Source organism: Scomber japonicus, chromosome 19 (genome assembly GCF_027409825.1).
Source record: "Scomber japonicus isolate fScoJap1 chromosome 19, fScoJap1.pri, whole genome shotgun sequence".
Taxonomy (NCBI): domain Eukaryota; kingdom Metazoa; phylum Chordata; class Actinopteri; order Scombriformes; family Scombridae; genus Scomber; species Scomber japonicus.
The window spans coordinates 9,798,204-9,821,898 of NC_070596.1; the positions used below are offsets into that span (position 1 = coordinate 9,798,204).

Here is a 23,695-nt window from a genome sequence, read left to right on the forward strand (position 1 = left end):
ACAATGTACTATATGGCAGTATATACATGTCACTCACTGGGTTAGCTCTCATTAGCGTTGACATCCTTTTTCACAGTTAGTACTTCAGAAGAACACAGATTCTTGGATGAAAATGGGGAAGAACAGAGGATACATCAGAGGATACAGGAATAAATACAGCTTTTTAATGCATAATAATAATTTATACTGGTATGTATAGCAGTTCTCATATAATATCATATAATATAATATAATGTACGCAGATAGCTTTCTTTCCAGTTTGGTACATGTTATGATAACGGCAGCTGTGAGGTTAATCTCCTCCCAGAAGTCTATCCACTTGTCAAACAGTACCAATAATGAATTAGCATGTGCCTCGGTGGTGGTGTGATTAACAATTGGGTGGCAAATAACCCAATCCCATTACAGTAGCATGGAACTATTATTAGGACATAATGACGCCCAAAGGAATGAATACTTGAAAGAGAAACAGCCTGTCACACATTAATGTACCCGTATGGAGAGGTGTGCTATGTAAATGGAGAGCCATAGTCAAGTACTTGTCATTTAATACAGAGTGTGAGCATCCTAGGAGCTTGTGTGCATGATCTCTACACACACAAGTTTCAGAAATATCACTGACTGACTGACTATTCATGAGTGGGTGGTTGTCTTCATCCTCCTATCTCTCACATTTGTTGGATGCCGTCAGGTTTTTGGAGTTGGGACCCGTGACAGCAACTGTCACTTGCGTCTTCAGTATGTCAGTCAGAGTGTGTGTGTTGTCAGTGTTGTGGTGTTGAGGTGATGCAAAGGATGAGAGATTTTGTTGATGGCTTGATCTGCTGTCTCTCAGTGCTTCATCCAGTTTGCGCGGTTGCCTCCTTCATGATGTCATCATGTCTATCTTCCACCTCTCATCTGTAGACTAAAGGGTACAAACTCTGCCTCTCTCCCTCTCTCTCTGCTGGGTGCAGTGGACGATTCTGGACTATAGAGGCAGACGGATGTGCATGGCAGAACTATTGGGCCGCGAAGCCAAAATGTAGATGGCACTCTCCTTTAAAAAGTCTGCCCAGGTCACCGGCCTGTTGAGAATAGAGATTTATATATATTGATTTAAAAAAATAGCTATTTTTTCAATCTATGACTATGAATAAAATTATAGTCATATTTATATGCAAGTAGTAAAAATGATTAGTTATTTTGAGTATTCTTTATCATTTCTATTTTTCTTATTGTCAAGTACCATGAAAGATGAAAACTAACATTGAACTGATCCTACTTACAGATATTGTTTATGTAGCCAAATCCCAAAAGAGCCCTTATTCCATTATTGTCCAAAAACCATTCAAAACACACAGTGAGCCTGTTACACTGGCTGACATGTTCCTGCTGGTGCCACATACCTGTATATTCACTGTAATGCACCAAATATGTATCAATCCACTGCCATGAAAATAGTCCCTAACAGATGCACTTTCTGTTTAAGTAATATTTGTTAAAACTACTTAGCCTTTTTCTCCATATATTAAAATGTTCCCTGGGTCTGAGTTCAACAGAAGGACTAATGCATTGACCTTTCATAGAATTTGATGATAATAAGAAAAATATATATGGTAATGCTAGCCATTTCTTGCTACATTCACAATGCAGCTCATGAAAGTCATACTCTGATCTGATAGTTTTGGGTCTTGTTTCACCCATAAAAAGCATGTGCAGCAGAAAAAGCACCTTGCAATACAATCTAGTGATCCTGCAGTAAAAAAATGATTTGGTAACTCATTATAGTAAGTATTTGGCCTCTGTTCCATTGCAATTTGCCTCATGCTGCTTTGAAAATTCAGTTATCAAAAGGGTCTTTGTTAGACCTCTGTCAAAGCATGTTCTGCTAATTAGTATTCAACTTAATGTGACTCTCTTGTGTAGCTCTCTTTGTTACTGCGGTTCCCTGTAATCGCTGCCTGGAGTGTTGGTGCACTAGCGGCAATTACTGCAGAATCTTGTAATGTGGCATGAAGAAAAGTCTCAAAAGTCTTGACAACATGTGCCAAAGGGGATCTGTGTATGTTATCTGACAGAAGTAGGTACAACAGGGAACATTGTAGGATCACAGCAGTCAAATTATGTAAACTGTACCAATTCTGGGATTAACTAAAGGGCAATTATTTGGCAAGGTATTTTTTATGAAACCTCACTCACACACACACACACACACACACACACACACACACACACACACACTCGCTAAAAATACAAGAGCACAAACCTGTCTTCAGTCTTGCTCCTTTCACTGCCAGAGCTTGCTGGGCTGCTCTCACATATAGGGCCAACATGACTTATACTGTACCAACGAACAAAGAAATGGAGAGAAAAGTGTGTGTTAGCCAGTAGAACAGTCAATGAAGGACAAGACCTTGCACCAAATAATACATTATTACATTTGATGTTACTCATTCCATCTGTTTGAACAACTGAGCACCCATGGTGATTGTAGAGGGATATACTTCACCTCACTTAAATGGCCACACAGTGTAGCATGAAATGAACCCACAATCAGTATTTCATTGTTACTAGGCCAAAGTCTTGATCAAGGCCATAACAACAATTATTTTTTATTGTCAATTTATCTTCTGATTAGTTTTACAATTAATTGAATAGTTGCTTAATTATTTAGTCTATAACATGTAAGATACCGTCACAATTTCTGAGATCATGTGACATCTTCACATAATTTGTGTTGTCCACCAATAGTATTAAACTAAAGATAATCATCACACAATGACAAATTCAAATTTTATTAAAACTTTATTATACATTTGAGAACCAGGAAAGAAAGAATGTTTGTTTGGCATTGACTGGCTGACTGACTTAAGTAACTAATCAGTGACTCATATTGTAGGTGATACATTTTCTGTCAATGTCATAATCACTTTAAAACTACTCTTCACTTAAGACACTTAATTCAAGATACTGGCTTTACTTTCTAAAATCAGTGAGTAACCCTAACCATCCAAAATAAATCTTAACTCAAGGTTCCCTTTATTCTTTGAGTTTGCTCAGCTTGAGATTGTAAAAAACACCTCGGGTTTGTAGATTTAGTTTTAGGGTAGATGTTCTTTTGAATGCCTTATATAATCTGGAGCAAGCCAGTATCTCAAATGCTTGTCTTCGAAACCTGAATCATGAGTTTTTGATATTTTAGAGTCAGATCAAAGCTCTTGTGATGGACTCTGTGTCTGACGGCTCCTTGAAAAACTCTATTTCACTGTCACACTGTCGCTTGTGATGGTCTGTAATCCAGCGATCAAAGGGAGCAGAGCTTTTTGACTCACTTCATATTTATTTCCCTTTTTAATGAGCATGTCTCAGGTTGTATTTTAGCATCATGTGTGGAACTGATTTGCACACACACACACTCTTTGGTCCACAGTGTCCTCTTATATTAATAAGTGAGGCTTTTAAAGTAAAGCTCTCCTAAAGAGAACAAAGGGTTTTCTTTTGATCCTTATAATTGGAGGCCAGCCTGAATCTTCACCATGCTTCCGTATAGCAAGACGTAATCATACGAAGAGCTCACATTCTGCTCATTAAACTTGATTCAGGGATACATGCGTCTTTGATTGCAGTACATTTGTAAAGAGTTCCAGTTTGGAGTGAAGAGGGCTTTAGAGTGAGGGTTAAATTACACATAAAATCTAAATTGAGGGGCTGTTTGAGCATACTTGAAGATTACAGAGAGCGTTGAAGTGAGGGGGAAAAAAGAAGACGAGTCATGCGCAGTGTTGAGTCACACTCACCCACAATTCATAGGAGAGCAGAGTCCCATGAGTCTGTGGGGAATGCCGCATGTTGAATAGGTGGGAGGGATGGAATGGTACAGCAGTGAAGATGTGACAGCACAAGCAGGATAATAAGCAGCAGGACAAGCATACGCACACACACACCTCAGTGGTGAAAGGTGCATTTATTTCAGTACAAATTTAAGGTTCTATTACTCTTGTATTTCCTTCTTATTCTTATTTTATATTTGTATTCCACACTGCATTTGTAGCTTACTTACCAGATTCTAATTTCACATAAAATAAATAACTATAACTGTAACATGCGTCAGTATACTATAACACTCTGAAAAGGATCATTGTGCATAATCAGTACTTTCACTTTTGATATTTAACTACATGTTACTGATAATGCTAATATACAATCTAATTAATGCAGGACTTGAGCACTTATAATGGAGTCCATCCACGTTTTGTTATTGCTGCTACATGTTCAAAGGATCTGAATACTTTTTGGAACATAAAAGCAGCAGTGTGCCTTCCCTGGGTGCCAGCTGATGCAGGGCAAATTACAATCATCAAAAAAGTATAGCAGCACGCACAAGAATAGCAGGATCCAGGTTGCTTCATCAGATTCACTACAACATGTGTTCACCTCTTGTTTTTTGATATAATCACTTAATAAAATAGTGTCAATCATAGTATCATGGTGTGCACTGGCATAGATTTTTGAGGACTTTTTGATGCTGCTTTATTTTACAGGTCCGTTCATTTTCTAACAAAATGTAATTTGCAGGTATTTCATGGTTAATTTGTAGGATTTTTTACAGAAAACGGCATGCCATCTTGTGAAATTTGCATATTACAGAGGGTAATTTCAGCAGAAACTACAACTCAACCAAATTAACTTTTTCAATTTTCCTATTTTTTTTGTACCAAATTTTGTACTGTTCTTTCTGTAAAATGTCCTGCAAATTAACTACTTTCAAATTATTTTTTGTATAAAATTGAAAGACCTGAATCATAACATTGTGTCTCTCCTTTAATTCAGTCTCATCAAAAAGCATCTCGAAGGTATTTGCTGAAAGGTTGATATATTGGATTGCCCTATGCTGTACACATGTTCACGTTATTGTGTCTATACCCTACTGTATAACCGTTGCAGTGGCAGAACCTTAAAATATCTCAGCCAAATAAAGCACAAACAGCTCTTTACCGAATCTGCCTGGAGTCTTCAAACGATCTGAGTTCCAAGCAAATACAACAAGCTGCTTTATCCATCTAATAAATGACAATTTATTTAAAGCAGCAATTCAGTCAAACTCAACATCAAACAGGGCAGACAGCTTAGTGCCTCCTAACGACAAATGAGTGGCAGCACAGACTACATTAATGAATAAAACACATTTCTTTGGTGCCTTTAATATAAAGGGAAGAACTGGCTATATTTACTTTTCCATTTTACTCGTTTCAACATCATTTAAATTGATTTGATAAAAGCTGAAGTACTGACAATTATAGGCTTTTTCAAGTCCTTTTGCTGTTTCTTTGTGAGTGTATTTCACTTGTGTAAGCATTAACTGTATTGCATTCCACACCTGTCAATGTACAAAAGAGAGGTAAAGTAAAAGTCCAAGTGACTGTAGCAATAGCAGTCACTTGGTTCCTGTATGACCTAGGAGGAAATTTAGTCAAAACATTCCTGAAGGGTCGTAGCTGTAGTTTTTGGTTTGGCACATTGGACAGGAGGCATGATAAATAATGAAAGCTTACACACTAGTTTAAAAAATTGAAGGAGTACAGGGTTGTTGAACTCTTGCTTTAATGTAAGATTCAAAGTCTGTGAATTAATTCCATATGAATAAGCATTTGATGCTATGCATATGATGTAATCCGTGAATAATGCAGTGGATAAAGTACGTGTGTATTGACTTTGATTTTCCTCCCTCATTTCTAAAGCCAAAATGAGTTGGCTGTTTTTTTAGACACATTTTGTTGAGAACAACTCCAACTGTAGCCCAGTGGGGTTTTGAGTTTACAGACTCACGTGGATGGCATTTACTTTAATATGGTGAAATTACAAAAGCTACTGTGTAGATCTCTTACTGCTAGATGCACATTTTCCACAGTGAACTAAAATTAGTTTAAATTAGTTTCCATCTTCAGGTTTTGATTACTAGCCTTTACTCCTAAAAGATCCATCCAGTTTCTTAACCGCTTATCCTCTAGAGGGTCGCAGGGGAGCTGGAGCCAATCTTAGCTAGCGCTGGGTGAGAGGCAGCGTACACCCCAGACAGGTCGCCAGTTAATCATCAGGTTTTCCACTTTCCCACTCACAGCTTGAACATGAATAAATTGACCCTGAGGTTAATCTCTGAGATGAAATCATTACTACACTAATTTATGGAAGCAGTGTGGCATTTTCATACACTGATTCAGATGCATTCACATAACATTTCTTAGTAAAAAGAAAATTAAACTTTAAACTTTACAATGTAACCTTTTAAAAGTTGTATGCAAATAATACCTGGGAAGAATTTCAACAAAAGACAGCAACATAACAATAAAACAGTTACATGAATTATTCATTTGTCTAATTTGAGTAGTTTTGGAAGTAGGATACAAACCCAAGTCTAAGAAAACTTTATTATAAGATTGTAATTTGATACTATTTATAAATCTCATCTCAGTTTGTATCATCCCAAAGATTGTGGGCTCTAGTAGCAAAACCATGATTAGTGTTTGATTATAGGCTAAAATTATCTCATCCTTAGATCTCATGCTGCACCAACATGGAAATGATCAAATAAGTAGTAAGAAGCAAGAGACAGTCAGTTGTTTTACATAAACAAGAATTGACTTCTAGCCTAAGTTTGATGGATTCAAGGATGTCAACACATATAATTGAAGTTAGAAGACAAGTATTGCAACACGTACTTCAAAAGAGTATCTAAATTACAATTAAGTCATGGCCAAAATGTAGAAATAAAGGCACTAACTAACATTTAAAGCAGTAGACATATCTAGAGTCATTCTGCATTTGGGTTCTTTATTCTATCATTTGGTCTTTTGTGCAAGTAAAGCTGAGTGTCATCTGTAAAGCAACAGAAAAGGACACTGTTACTTGTTTCCAGCCTTCTCCCTCACCGTCTGTATAGTATAAGCAGCTAAAGATTTTCTCTTTGTCAGTTTGCATTCAAATGAGATCCCAAAACTCCTCCCAGACTTCTGTTCTTTTTTCTCACTCTAGACACTCTAGACACTTTTCTCAAGTTATTCAAAGTTATTTAAAAAGTACCATGAACTTTTGGGCCTTTTGGGCCTCCTTTGGTGTGCTCACCTCACATTGCATGACTGCGAGTCTTTGTTGAGCTTGTGGAACCAGGACTGCTGAGCCTGGCGGTATTCCGCTCTTGTGATCGTACCGTCTTTATCCAAGTTCAGACCCAGGAACACTGACCGTGCGTTATTTCTTTCCTTGGCAGTCAAAAGGCGCACCAGTGAATTCTAGGAAGAATAAAATGTAATTTAGGGGCCTGGCAGTGTTTTTTTTAGTGCTGATTTATTTGACCTTAACCATTCTCAATCACATTAGCACTGTCTGACAATAATCTGCTGGCGCTGCTTCACCCCATGCTACCCCAGTCACACACAGACTACAAATTACAAATTTAATCTCCCAAATTGTGTGGCCATCAAGTCACAATAGAAAATATTAATTCAAGCAGGTGGGTGCAGGCCAAAACTTTGGCAGCATTTGAATATTTCAACTTGTTTTTCCCCATTCCAATAGTTTACCTCAGTACGGAACTTCCTCAGAACTGCCAGAGACTCAAAGTAGAGGAAGTCTGACCATTCAATGTGACCCTTCTTCTCAGGATCCAGGGCTGCAAACTGGGCTAGGACTTCTTCCTCTTGCTCATCAGTCAGGTCCTTATCAAACTGCTGCTTGGATACAAAGTGGTGGTACTGCAGCAGCTCATCTGACACCAGGCATGACTCTACAGCAGCAAGGAACAATTCATCTCATCAGACCTAATTAGTCACCGAGGAGTCTTCCAAGTATAATTTACTTACAATGCCCCAGTTTCTACAAAGACAAGACCACCTCCCACGGATTGCCCTCCATCCAAGCCGCAAAACAATACCACGCATTTGGACGCAGTCAAGACTGAGGGGAAATAATGTAATTTTCTTTAACTGAACAATCCAATAAAAAACAGTGATCACTGATGGATTGATTGACCAATTGACATTTCCATCGCTATTATAGACTTCCTGGTTTCCAATGCGTTTAATGGCATGGACACTGTCACTGGCACCTGCCGCAATTAATCAACATTTTTAACATTGATTCAGTGGCTCACCTGGGATGATCTTGCACTGCTTGAATGTCTCCATAAGGCTGTACAGCTCTTCCTCTGTCAGGAGTAGGTTCAGATTATCCTGCACAAAAAGGTAGAACAAAGACAGAGAATTACACTCAATTAAAAAAGAGTAATGTGATACACTTATATATTTTTTTAATAGTCAGATTACTTAAATAAGTCAAATGACTTAAATAAGTGAGTTTGCTTTAATTGGCCTCCTATAATTAGCTACAAGAAAGTTGGATTGGATTGCAACAAATCTGTTGCCCAGGTGACACACATGATGTGCTGTTCCATTTCACATCCTCTGTAATTGTGACATTATTAAATAAAGCAGGAAGGTAACAGTTCGTTCCAGCTAAGAACTTTATATGCAGACTACCACAATGCTTGATATTTCACTCAAATGTCTTCCTTTATGTCTTTCTTTAAATCCAGGTTGTACATACATTCTGCTTTAATAGTAAAGGGAAGAAAAAATCTCTGATGTAGACATCAGCAAATCCACAGACAAGAAAAATCACAGGAGACACTGATTTAAATATTTATGTTTATATATTTGTGCATTATTCATCATATAAGTGGTGTGATGAAACTTTAATGATGCCTATGGGATTATTGAGGTAAATCAATTCAAGTTTGTTTACATAATCTTTAATCACAATATGTCAGAGCTTCAGAAAAGCCACACTGAAATATAAGTATATATATATATATATATATATATATATATACTGTATATACAACCACAAACATATTTTTTTCACTGTTTTAAATATTACCCAGTTCTTCCTTCCTACGAATATCTGAGTGCTGCAAGTGGGTGGTTCCGCTTAAATTACTTATTATGAAGCTCATCTTGCATACAGAAATCTCACTAAGAAACATGAGGTCCTTTTATTCATTCATTAATTCATACACTCACTCATTCAGGATTGCCCTACAACTACCCCATTCCAAAGTCAAGGAAATCTATAAATGACACATGATAATAGACTCACGTCCTGTCTGCAACAGACTTAAAAAGTACAGGGATACCGTCTGGGACACTGTGCCCTTGTCAAAAATTTGATATATATATTATTTTGAAAGAGTGGAACTAAGTAAGAAATGCCTAAGCTGAGTGATGTGGCCACAGACCAGCCAATAGATTGTTGGTGTCACACTGAAAAACCTTTCATGTCATTTTCTACATACTTTTCTATAGGCTGCTCTTGACAGTTTTGCAGTTTTCTTACAATCGCCATTCAAAAGTCAGGCATGGTTATATTTCAGGAAAGGAAAACAATTTCAGAATAACAATATGGTACGCACACCAGAGCTGTGTAGTATTAAAACTCATCTGTAGCAGCCCATCCTTACAAGAAAAATGAAAAGTATAGAACTAAAATTCAGCCTCTAGCGGCCATAGTAATTATGACCCGGGGGACTCACACAGTTCAAATGACATTAGAGGAGGCTGTATTCATGTCGCTTTGTGTATATGTTAATAAGGATGAGACTCAATTAATTTCTTGTTTTAGAGGTATCCTGTTGTTGCTCACTTCTATACAGTACGATACAGTGTAGTGTGTTATAGATGACACTGTCTTTACATCAACTGTGTGTCACCAAGTGAATTGTGCCACACTATCATTATTGTGGGCAATAATCAGCTCTTGTGCACAGTATGTTCCATTAGGCATCATGCTTGAGATCCAGCAGATCAGCTTCAGCCACTGGCCATTGCACTAACTCCTAGTTCATCCTCCAGTGATTGTGTGAAATTGAGCATCATATTTGTCTGCAAGGCACCTCAAGTGATAGTTTAGGATTACTTACTGTACAGTATGTACACAACCTCTCATAAAACAAACACGATTTTACTTAGCCACGTAGGAGATGTTGTAAAATGCATCATCTTCAAAATATTTTCCTTTTTATTTATTCATTATCCCACTATTAAAGCTGTAAATACAGTTTATGTGACTACATAGCCTACCTTCAGATTTTTATTACATTATTATTGCTGCTTTCAGTGTGCTGCATTGTATTAAGCTCATACTTCCCCAAAGGAGTTCATAAAGTATGTATGTATGTATGTATGTATGTATGTATGTATGTATGTATGTATGTATGTATAGGAATCAACAAGAACAAAAAAAAAATCATCATGCTGTCATCAGTAAACTGCTTTCTCTGTTTGCTCTTTGCCAGATATCCTTTCTGTGCATCTCTATTCTGCAGTTTTATTATGTTCATCAAGTGATACAAATGTCTGCAAAACAATTAAACTTGCCATCTGCTGTGGATGTTATGATGGCATTGTTATGTCTGTCTAATAAAACTTTCTGACTTTCTATTTTTTTAACCTTTATTGATTAAGGGAATTACTGTATGCAAAGAGGAAGCTTCTCTTTTGCAGGGAAGCTGTCCAGTACTACCACAGTCTGATCTGCCGGCCACTGAGAAGCTCCACTGGAGCAGTCAGAGTTTAGCCTTTGAGGAGTCCCTTATAAATATATTCTACGTGAAATGAACTGCTAGCTCAGTGGTTGTAAGTGAGGGAGGGGCAAGTGCTGCTTTTACTCTTTCCCTACCCAGATTTATTCTGCTGTTCTAGAGATTGAACCGCTGACCTTCCAGTCACATGCTCGCTTCCCTGACCTTTAGGCCACCAGTGTGTCATATATATTCTATTGATTGTCACATTAATGAGAAACCTTAACATTGTCTGTGCAACATCTACTTATAGCATCTGGAAAATATGTTCTCTATCGGACAGACATAAAACAGGACCTATGTTTACTTATATTACTATCTGACATTTTTATTGTAAATGTATTCCTTTCTTTTTTATGTTACTTAGGATTACTTAATTTAGTGTGTATATCTTGACTGTTATGCACCACAACACCACAGCAAATTCCTTGTTTGTGCAAACCTACTTAGCAATAAACCTGGCTGTGGTTCTAATAATAACATTACTTCTGATCTTATTCTGACAGCTTGTATAAAAAGTCATTTGAGACCTGCTCAGAAAAATGACTGCATCGGTTGTTTATTCAAACAGCTTTAAATAACCCATCTTTAGGCCCAGTGCCAGAGTAGGAAGTCAAATATATATTCCTATTACTGAATCTAAAGTTGCACTAATAAATATTACTACATTAACAATGAATAACAACTATGAGTAATGTGTAAGTTGTCATTCATATTGATGTAACCAAAAAGAAATATTACCCAACCCCTTAAAATGTTTGTAGCTTGTTCCAGTGCCTCCCAGTGGCCAAAATAATTAAATTATTCCCTGCTATTGCCTGTAGTTTATTCTATATTGTCTAAATTGTTGAATACTAAGTGAATAAAAGGTATTCATGTTGATGAAGGAGAAGCCAGAAGCCACCCTTTAACAAGGACTACTCAACTTTGACTGAAGCATGACATTGCTTTGCTTTGACATTGGACCCTGAGGTGCTGGCAGGAAGCATCAGAAAAATAAGTCGGTGCTGTAATAATGGAGAGGCTTGTGAACATGAAGCCTTCCTCTGTCTGATTGGCTGCCATTGAGCCGTACATACAGCAGCCTGCTTTGAAGGCTCACTGTAAATCCACTGTCAAGGAAACCCAATCCATCTGCCAGCAGCAGTCTCCTGTGCCTGCGTGAAATTAAATGTCAGAAGTGGGGGATTTTGTAACAGCTGACTGTCATATGCAAACAAAATAGCTGGTTTCTTTAGCTATAAGGACACAATTTAAATAAAACATGTCTCTCTCGTTCACTCTCCCACTGAATTGTCTCCTTTAACCCCCCCATTCCTCACAAACCTCAGGGGCCAGCAAAAGGAAGTGGACCTTTCAGTATCTTTACTCTGATTGTGTGAAAACACCCCTGCCCCCCTTCTCAGAGCAAGTTTAGGAAGTGATTTTGCTTCTCAGGGTTGGCAAGAGGCAGCAAAGCCCCTACTCCACTCTGAAGGGTCCTCCTGCAAAAGCACTCTTCAGTTGTTTATGCCTCTCACGGTGTGATGATTACCATAGAGTCATCACTTTTGGTATTGGTCTTGAATTCTCAATGAGAAGCTGAGCATTTGTTTTATTGTTCAAAGGACACTGAAAAGTCCTCCAGAACGGTGCCTCACTTCATTTGAACTCTAATCGAGATAAGGTAGCAAAACGGGTTGTTTGTCAGTGCATGGGCTGAACAATTAATCTTGTGGGGGGGGGGGGGGGGGTTCGAATTGAAATCGCAATTTAAAAGAGTGCTGTCTTAATTATAACTAACATAAATAACAGTGCATTAAGCTGCAGCAAGTAAAATGTTAGGTCCGCTGTAGCTAATTAACATTAATTAGTTGGCAACTACAACTAAACAACTAAAATAAATGAATAATGTCTGCAGTACATTTAGATGTCTGAGTTGCAAGGTCCAGAAATTGTGCATGTTCAGTCACTGTTATGGCTTACTGGGGCAGATGGAACAATTGAAAACAGAGCCAACAGCAATATTAGTTCCACCAGTGCTTTTCCTGCTATGCTATACTTGTTTTTAAAGGTTTAGATGTAGCACTTCCACCTCAGTAATAACAAAGTAAGTATCTAAGTTAATAGACAGTAATTAGTAAGTACAAAATAACAGGTAATAGTTTGATATTTTAATGTATTTCATGGGTATGTCTACCAAAATATTAGAGATAATTATTTGTAACAGGGGTATTAAGGGGCCAAAAACGAATGGGTGCATTAAAAACAACAAGGCACTGATAAAAATGGTAATATGGTGACATTATTGAGGCTATAAGTGATAATAATGAGGCAATATATGTGTATGTTTTCAAAATATTGCAGGCTATTATTTCATGAAAATTCCAATTATTATGATTACAGTGCTAAAATTCATCTTCCATTTACATTCAAAACATTCCATTTTCTTTTCAGGTAATACTATAAACACTTGTTTTTTATAATAACCATGAATCAGTGAGACTCAGTAAAGCCTGTTCTCTGTAGCATAGACCCCAGGCACCTTTATCCTTTTCGTGATGCCACATACTCTCATGGAATTACTCAAAAATACAATCTATTTATGGAAAACTCAATAAGTATAACAAGTAAAGTTGTGCTGTTTACACTCCTTTTTTCCCTCATGACTATATTGCCAGCATCAAAGGTTCCCAGAAAGTGATGTTTGCAATGACTTGTGTAAGCTTACACAATAGTAGCAACTCCAGCCAGTGACAGTGTGGGCTGTATCTCTCATCTCCTGCAAGGCCTCAGCACGTAGGTAGCCCAATTCCCTCAGGCAGCCATCATGGAACACCCGAGTGCAGATCCTGCAGGGGTACAGGTCATCGGCCGTCCACACCTCACACACGTCACACATCTCATCGCTCGGTGGCTGAGGTAAAAACAGAGTGGTGTTATTTAGACTGTGACATCTGGGCTATAGCTCTGAATAACAGGGCAGGAGTGTAGTATTGTATGATGTATGAGTAGTTTGTGTTGTGCCCATGTTCTTAGATCAATAGATAATTAAGGAAGCGCCGCTTTTGACATGAAGACTGATATGTGCCCTTATCTGACATGTGTTCATTGTCAGTCTTTGTCCGACTTTTCTGTAGACTCCATTTGCAGCCAGGATGTTCTCAGCTGTCAGACCAGTGAAAATGACTGCAGGATGCTTGACTGGTTAAACACACAGACATATAAAACACTCTCTACTTCAGTGCCACATCACCGGCTGCAGGGCTGTAGACACATCACAGATGAGACCCTGTCAAATTTCCTCAGTCACCACTTATCTTACAGTTACAGCTCACCTTTTGTGACCTGATGACATCATTTTAGCAGGATTTCAAAAGCTGAAGTACTATCAAATCCATCTACTTGAGTGTAAACTGATCTGGAAATAAATGTATAATAATCTGTAGTGATATACTTACACAATGCAAATCAATTAGTAACCATGGCAGCCCATTAAAAAGTCTGTGACATGGTTAACCCACAATAATTCCCCCATTAATACTGCTACAAGAGATGCCTCTTTTTCACACTGTCTCATCTCATGAAGTTCTTTGCCGTCTAATGACACTGATAATATTGCTTACAATCTGTCATTTCTAGTCATTTTAGTCTAGTGGGACTTAGACACCTTTCTTTACCTAAGAAATAGAGTAGAACTTTATACTCAAAAGATGGAAAACCAATTTAACGCCATGGTTTTTACATTTTGTGATCATTTGTCATGAAGCACCAGCCTGATTGATAGTCCTTTTGGTCTGGTACAGCCATGGATGAAATACTTTGCAGACTATCTATTATTATTGATGGCATACACTTGTATTCCTGTATTTCCTGTTAAAGTGCAGCATCGGCAGTACAGCAAGTTGCCACACAGTGTTTACTCTTTGCAAAATAGAGAGCCTGTCAGTGTCAGCGCTCCCGTGAACTCCATTCCCTGTTAGTCAGCGTCGCCCTGGATATGGTCACCTCTCGGAGCCAGCCAATGCAGGCCGCCCACAAGATGCTCACTGTGAAGAGCCCTCGCACACAAACAACACGTCTCACAGCTAGTGTGGAAATAAATGGCCTGGCACAAAACATCCTCAAACTCATACTTTCTCACCTTCAACAAGGATGTTTAGATAAAGCTTGAGAGTCCCTTTAAAGCCTGGATGAATTGCTTTATCACAATGCTTAACTTGAAAGAGGAAAAGAGATAATTTGCTGCTGTTGCCATGGAGATTCTTTGATATCTCAGAGACATCTTTTTAATCCAGGGACTTGTGGTTTTATAATGTGCTTCGTCATCAAGTAGTTTTTTTTTTTAAATATATATTTTTGATTTAAATGACAACACATCACACCAGATCACTAACCACTTCTTTATGTGCTGCCTTAAGCAATCATTTAATACCTGCTCTTTCTTTTCAAGTTCCACTTCCAATGGCTGATCATCATCAGCTTCCCTCTTGGGCCGCACAAAAGCAGGTGGTGTGAGCTGATGGCTCTTGTCAAGGTCTTCAGGCTCCACTCCTTTCCCATCCCGTAACCTTGACCAAGCTTCCTGGTTGATCTTACACTCGTCCTTCGCTGACGTTGAGGCCTGCTGGGAGGTCGATGGGCCTGCGCTGTTGTCTGTTTCCCCTTCATCTGCGACCTCAGTGTTCTTCTCTTCAGGACTGGCAGAACTTTTAGCAGGTGCTTCGTCTTCCTCTATTTCTCCGTCTGCCTGTTTGGATGGAGCAGGGCGATCCTTAATGCCCGACTGGAAGGCTGAGACGACAGCGTTGCATTTCTGTACCTTCTCCAACTGCTGCTTCTTTGACATGAGCACTCCCATGGCTTCAGACGGAGAGATGGAAAGAGAAAGAAAAACAGAGAGTAGTTACATAAGAACCCTGCGTTTACATTTTATTAACCCTAAACCCAAACTTACAAGGGTACAGTTATTATTAACAAGTTAAGATGAACAAACCTTGTATTCAAGACCAGAGTATGCACTTCCACATCTGCAGTACATGTCAATAGTGTATATAAAAGTCCTGTATGTGTACCTCCAAATCAAAAGGATACGCAGTGGACCACATCAGATCATAAGCCAGAATTAGTTAATAATGCACAATTATTAAAAATGATTATAACTATTATTACTGCTATTACTCCTTTTATTTATTACTAATACATTGATTGATTGATGGATTGCTTGGCTGATTGGTTACTGAGAGTATTTCTGTTTTCAACAGCTCAATCCCCCAAATCCCTTTGTCTATCAGTTTCAATCTCCCCTCACCTCAGTGCTCTCCTTTGTATTACTAAACCCTGGCCATATGCTCCTGCTTTGACAGGTTTGTGTCTCACTGATAGTATTTCATACAACAGTTCAATCCACGCGACTTTTTTGTTTGCATGACCCAATTGGAAATATCAAGGTGCAACCTAAGAAAATAGGTCCCACAACTCCCTGCACACTAGAAAAATTGCAGCAGGTATGACAATTCAAATCCCAAATTAGATCTTTGGGCCCTGCAATAGTGAATGATATATAAGACAACATTAGCAAGTGTATCTATATTGCCTTCATACATACGTGTTCCTTTCAATACTGTCAAGAATAAGGGATACAGTAAATATTGATGCAAAAATCTATACTTTGTCTTAATGTGTCTGTGGCTCTCCATAACCCATCATATGAAGGATGACATGCATCTTAAATCCCAATGAATAAATGCTTGTTAATGTTCTGAGAAATCCAACACTTGTTAGTGACATAGTAATGCTAGCCTAGAGGCTAATACAAAAACCTTTACACACATACACCATAAATCGCTTCCAACATACAAATTACAGCACACAAACGTCTCCAAATTCAATTTCCCTGTGTAATATCTAACCATTAAGATAGTTCTGGTTTTATTTGTCATGGTTTTGAGATTTCTGCCTTCACCCTGATAAAATGTAGGTGAAAGGAATTTGTGATGTTCACAGCACTGACAAAGGTTCAGTAGTGTGTCCTTCCAGACATAATGTCCCAGTTACTCTCGAAAGCTCCACAGACCTTACTTTGAAGTGTTTTCATTTGAACTACTTTCTACTCAAGAAATAGTCCTTATAACAACTATTGACCACTGACAAATTTTCACAGCAGCAAAGACGACTGAGGCACTAGAAAAGATTATTTAAAGGCTAGTAATCGAACAAAGATGGAAAATATCCAACATTCAAATATTCATATTTAAGATGTGTATCATTGTCTGTCTTGTGGTAATGTGTTGCTTGCCTTATGGTAAAGTTAAAACAACCAAATTCAGTTTTTTTATAAGCATACTAATTACGAATCATAAGTTCAACTAATTGCTAATTAGCCACCGTGCTAGGCAAGAAGTTTGTACCTCTGTGTCCAGAACAAAAGTCATTGTAAACATACTGATTCATGGTAAATGTCAATGGTGTTCCTTATTTTGGGGAGTAATGTGTGCTTGGCTGTATACAGTGAGAGATAGTTTGTATTGTATATTAAACCTAGAGCACAGTACTGTTTATTATTGAGGTGGTTGTGGCTGTGGCACAGTAAGCCTGTGAGAGCTAGTTTAGAATTCTCTGCACTCACTAGCCTCGCTACCTGCTTATGTGATATTCTCTTGTTAGTTTTGAGGTGAACTTCGGGTGAAGACGGACTGCTTGTGCTCCATGGCTACAGGAGAGGAACTGACAGCTGCTGCTACGCAACATCCAGTACAACTTTTGGTATGTCATTTCCTAATTGAAGACAATTAAATGCATACATGGCATTCATTTTTTGGCATGTTGTGGAGACTAACTGAGGCACAAGGTGGGGGGTTGCTGTACTCATGTCCCACCCCTAGAACCCCCCACACTTTTAAAATTGCTGCTCCACCCCTACACACATGCATGCTTGTTTTTAGTAACGTGTCATATTCATTCAAAAGCTCTAGAGATTTGCAATTGTATCCCAAATGATGTGTATTCCATCCTATTTCCCAAGCCAATTTTTCTAAACTGGCCAGGGATTATTAGTTGTGTAGCTTTCCAGACCCAAAGGTTGCCCTTTTCAATCTATGGGACGGCAATACCCCACACCCTTAATTCTCAGGAAGTCTGATTTTGCCCAGAGTTCAGAATACAATGTGTGCTTGTTTTTGTTGCTCCCAATAGAATACTCTTACACTGCATCAATCACCACAACTTGCTGATTTCAGCCACCTTTTCTTCTATTCCATCCATCTAACGCTCAAGATAAGATAAGGTAAGATGAACTTTATTGATCCCAGAGGAGAAAATAATCTTCACTATATCTGGCTGAGCTTGATGGGTTTTGCTGGTCATTGAAGGTAATGCCTTGAGCTGAGCATTTGTCTGATATGCCAAAACAATGTGATTTTGCATTGGTTAGGAACTCTTTACCAAAAAATGTCCAAGTGTTTGCATAATTCCTAGACATATCAAGTGTAATCATAAACTCTATGTGGTACACTGTAACTCAAAAAATGTAGAAACTTACACATTTCCACTTAAACGAGACCCAACCGTAAATTCCATCATGGAAAAAGGCGCTGTCATGGACTCAAGTTGATTACATGGTACTTATGGGACATGTGTCTTTGCTCAGAAATGCAATCCCATCCATCCACGCTCCACATAAGTGCTTGTGTGAAATTCAATCGCATTTATTAGAAGTGAAATGGGAGTCATTCTCTCTCTTCCTCTCAAGCTACTCTAATAGCCTGCAGAGGCCTTATGTTCTCAGACTGCTGGTAGACTGATGCTTTATAGACTGGAGAAGATATGACACACACTTGTCACAGACTTCAGCAGAGGCTACACTCTCTCTAGTTTCATATATTTGAGCAATCCATAAAAAATGCTATAAATAAATGGTGTAAGGACATGTCATCACAGTTAAAACAAATCAACTTTAAAAACTAGTTGCAGTTTGTTTTGCCTGCTTGTAGACAAAATACAAGCAAAGTGATACTTTATTGATTCCTGGACTGAGAATCTATTTTGGTCGGCATCTCTCTTAAGTGAGGTTAGAGGTCAAACTGTCTGACGCACACCACCCCTGCATAAGGAAGTGGTTTATTAGCAGGTGTCCCATCAGACTAAATTTAACCATATTTTGAAAAAGTAGTATGTCCACACTGCAAAAATGACATCATGAAGTATACTCTAAAATGCTTACTCAAATCACTCAATTGTGTTGTTGATGGACTGTATTGTTCCACAGCTCATAATAGGCATAGAAGAGCTGCTTAGGGTTGGACACATTTTTTTTTTTTTAAACAATTGGCAGACAGTGGTGAAATGGCCTTTGTTAATGCTCAGAAAACAAAAAATACTTGAAAAATCATTGGAAAAGTGTTTTTAAAAAAAGTTTTGTGTTCCATTTTTTTTTGCTATTTCTGCTCAACTGATATCAACCTGTATAGACTTTGTATAATTTCCTCTTTGTACACAATGTTACAGCACTTTAATTGCATGTATAGTACAATAACTGCCAAGTCATGCACTGTGGAACCATCAGGACACACTGATTGTTTCCCTCAAGGACAATCACTTCATTTAAAAGGTCAGTCTTTCAAGATACAACACCCTCCTGCAGTCTAATAACTAACAGCGATATGCTGAGAATATACAATGATTTAAATACACATATTTAGGCCAATGGAATACTGGAGAGACTGTTATCCTGGCTGCAAGAATGACAATGAGCTCAGTCGGTTGTCTTTTAGCACAAATGAGCTTAGGCTGAAAGGTTTCGTTCCATTATATTAATGCAGGAGTGCTTGGGATTGGTTTTCAGATAGCAGGGGGAAAGAAAATGAAGACGTATTTCATCATAATGGCTGTTTATAATGAGTAAAGTATTTACAGTAACACAGTCTAAATGTGTCTACCTTCAGATACCTCCCTCCAAACCTTCTGATAGAACAATAACCTGCTAAAGTGTTCACTGTAGAGCACAGAACTATCACAATCTAAACCATTGGTTCATAACGTCGGGGTCATGGCCCCAGAAGGGTCACAAAATAAATCTGAAGGCATGAGATGATAAACAAGATAGGAATAAAGAATACAACACATTTCTGGTATACAAAATAAAACGTCTCTGCATTTCTCAGGCAAAGAAGCAAAGAGTTCAGACCTCTTTCAGACAGAAAACATCAATGAAGGGAGCATCATTCTGTGGTTGAATTATTCAGGTAATGAACATAGTATGCAATCTGTGACCAGCAACCAGGAGTAGCCATTGCTTGGCTATAAAGGGCCTAAAAGGTTGGGAATCAATGATGGAAAGCTTTGAGAAAATATTAGTAAGAAGAAAAACAAGTCTTGTATCAGCGGATTTTCAGATACATGCTGAGAAACCATCTGGACAGCTCATACATGCACTGCAAATGTGGTGATCACAATACAGGATGCCACAGAGATGATTATAGGGACATAATTATCTACTGAAGTGACCTTCCTATTCCGGCTCAGAGCAGCGCTGGCATCAACATTAGACAGTGACAGCCTTTAGATGCCAGAGATGCCTGCAAGGACCAGTTTGTAAACGTCCCTTTCTTTCACATGAGCACATGGGGGGGGAAAGTTTGAAATGCTTGAAGGCCAGGCTTAAAATAATGGCATGGTTGATATAATGGCGAAATGCTGTCGCCACAAACAGATTGTCAATTACTGTGCAGTGCAGATAATGGACCATGCATTTTTAAATTAGATAATCAACAATAACCAAATTGTTCTTTAATAGCCAGCAAAGTGCATAGGTTTCATAAACAGTCAGGGCAAACACATGAAACAATAACAGTGAACTAAGTGCTACTAGAAGCACCAAGGCCTTCGTGCACTCCATCAAATCAATGCCAGCAGTAATAGCATGAATATAATTTCAATAACCTTTGAAAGTCAAACCCTGAAAGAAAATCTTGAGTAATACCTCTTAGTCAAAATATCATGTCTCTTGCGTGTCAAATGAAAGCAAACTAGCATTTAGGATTATTAATGAGATCATTATTATTAAGAGCCAGTATTTGTCGTGACCTTAGTAAAATAAAAAAAAGAGAGAACAATGATGCCTATTTTCCTGCATTATTATAAATCCCATGCTCCAACTCCTTCTTCAAAACGAGTCAGTAATAGATTATCATGGAAATCTACGCTCATGTATGTACCAGGAAATCGTATGACGCCAGGAGGAAGATGAAGACAGGATGCTACAGAGGCATGTTCCTTTCACCATTTGCATTCTCCAAACAGAGCTGGAAGTGAAGCCCATGCTGATGAGGAAAATGTCTGAGCACACAGACGACCTTGTCATTTTCAGGTTAACTTATGAATTTTCAATAAGGGCCTCATGTGTTTTCTTTCCCCGGCGGGTACAAGTTGATTCTGACACAAATGGGTCATTGGCTCACTTTGATTTCGTAGTATATTAGATAGCGCTGGGTAACCTGCCACTTGGTTGCCTTGCAAGTGTTGAGATCCTAAAGCTTTTGACCACAAACCTGTCAAGCTGCTCAACCCTTTTCCCTGCATGACTGGCAGCATATTTGTGCAGCTCAACACCTGGGTCTGCTTCAAGCTCGCAAAGAGAGAGATTGGTGATATATTTGTTTTCCACCCATGACAGCATTCTATCTACAACAAAGACACAAATACTTTTTGAAGAGGACACATATATCCACATTTTCTTTGGTCTTATTTTTTCTAAGACCAACATTCCTATCCCCATAATAAATTGCATTTACTAAGTTAATTGCTAAAATCTGGGAAGGCAGATTTTAAAAAAAGCCAGACAGAGCAAGAAATGCGAGCAGCCATTTGATCAAAGAGGTTTTAAGCAGGATTGGGACTTGTTTGTGCTACTCAGCCAGTATAATGTTTTCTGTGTCTCTGGAGGAGCTTTGTTAAGTCTTGAGAAACCAACCCTGCCGATGTCATGTTGGTGTCATCAGGGTTAGCTTAGAGTGGTGACAACAAATTAGGGCAACAATTAACTATTCATTATTTTCATTACCAATTCACCTGTCAATCATTTTCTTGATTAACCATAAAGCTTCTAGGTCTGGGAAATGATGATTGACAATTCTTAACCATTTTCTGACATTTTACAAAGCTTGTTATCTTGTCCCAATCAACAGTCCTTTAAAAAACCTGAAAATATTCCCTTTTTTCCCAGGCCTGGAGGGTTTAATAAAAGACACTATTGTGTGAAATTCAGGATCCAGTGTAAGAACATATTTAGACAAAACTCCAGGTTAGCAAAACAACAAAATTAAGAAACAGTAATATTGTTATTTTAAACTGTGTGTTGTAAGCATTTATCAGTGTAAAGATGACTTCTTAATTAAACATTGACTTTTCAGGTGTCTCTAAAGTTGTTTAGATAATATGGTTAAACTACTGTTTGCAACCTGTCTGATAGTCTGACTGACCTTCGGACATCGTTATAGTGATTTTGCTGCATTCCTAGATCACAGCAATTACTTTGGTGAGCATGATGTAATCATAACTGATAAATACTGACAATGTTTGATGCCACGAAGGCTCAACAGTCTAACAAATTCAAAGCCATATTACATTTGAGGGCAATACAAGCTCAGGCAGACGGGGTAAAACCCCTTCAGGCTTGACGTTCACTTGGCTCCTGCAGGAGCAGCTGCCTCCGCTGCTCTACTCTCCTTCCCAGACCCCTCTGAATGATTTAAATGCCCCTGGATAAAAAAAGATCTGGACGAAGGGAAGAAAAACAGGGCCACTCCTTAGGGCAGAACCTGACATATATGGCTGAGGAAATGTTATTCTGTCAAGCTGCACTGCGACAGAATATCCTCAAAGTAGTGATGTATATCAGCAGTTCACTCATTTTGATGCTTTATGTTATGTGGCGAGATGACGTTTCCTTTATTCCTCCATATTCCAATGGCAAATATCATTCTTGACATATGGAAAAGTGAATCATTCCCTCTGTCTCCATATTTATTCTGATACATCTTCTACTTTTTGAGTCTGTGAAATATTTCAGGTTTAGTATGCACTCAGACTCTTGACTTGTGTAAGCAATAGACTGTGATGAGCAAAGATGAACCTCTCAGGGGTTGCTCTTGCTTTAATTAAATATTGATAATTTCAAAGGGAGGTGGCACAAAAGTGCTCTTGAAATCCTTGCGATTTTTCTGCTGTCCAGAGTTCTCCTTTTGTAGTTTCCCCACACTTACCTTGTCAATTTAACATGACCAGACACACTCACTGTCAGTTCACAACAACAACAGCATCCAACACACTGGTCTGGTGTTTGGTCATCATCACATATCTTATTTTCGCTTGAAGTCATTCTGTGGATGTTGTGCATCTTAAAAAGATAATAAAACATCACGCTGGCAGATATACTTGTGTCACTTGGATTGTTGGCAAGAGCCTATATATTGTGCTTAAACAGGAAATGTATCTTCACTTTGTATTTGAATCCATATTCTCCTGTAAGCAGCAGTGTATTAGAGGCCCCCAGGGACACCTTAAGGTCTATATTAGTATTCAGTCCTCTGCTGCCCTTGTGTCACTACAAGAAAGTTATTGAGATCTATCCTACCAGAGCTCATATAACAGCCATTTATCATTCAAAGGAAAATAGTCCACTGTATACTCAGAGATATCAGCAACACCAGACTACAGGAAATTCTTTTGCAGAAACTGATTATTTTTTGAATTATTAAGTTGAATCTGTTTTTATTAGAGGTACATTTGGCTGGCAGAGTAACACCGAGAGGATATTGCTCATAGAGGTTGTACAAGGTTGCTGTGATTATGTGACAGACTGCCATGTTCAACAATTAAATTAGAATAACTTCATCTTCCAAGATGTACCTCTTACTATCACTCCGCAGAAAACTTGACAATGTGGCAACATTCATGACAGTATTTGTCAAAACTAATTGCTTTTTTCAGTCTATTATTTCCAGTAATCCATATTACACCGAAACACTTCATACCTGCGTTTTAAAATAAAGCAATTTATGCTTCTGATCCATGTCATAGCCTTAGCATGTACATTAGTTACAGATC

At 38.3% G+C, this 23,695-nt stretch overlaps 1 protein-coding gene across 1 annotated transcript; it reads right to left on the reverse strand.

The window, feature by feature from the left end:
- Window positions 1-970: 970 nt before the first annotated feature.
- phf24 (PHD finger protein 24) lies at window positions 971-15,452 on the reverse strand. Its single transcript, XM_053340340.1, has 7 exons — window positions 15,027-15,452; window positions 13,323-13,508; window positions 8,129-8,207; window positions 7,560-7,762; window positions 7,102-7,268; window positions 2,249-2,323; window positions 971-1,067 (listed from the first exon to the last, which is right to left on the reverse strand). The coding sequence occupies exons 1-7, from the start codon at window positions 15,450-15,452 to the stop codon at window positions 971-973; spliced, it is 1,233 nt and encodes a 410-aa protein (XP_053196315.1).
- Between the last annotated feature and the right edge of the window lie 8,243 nt (window positions 15,453-23,695).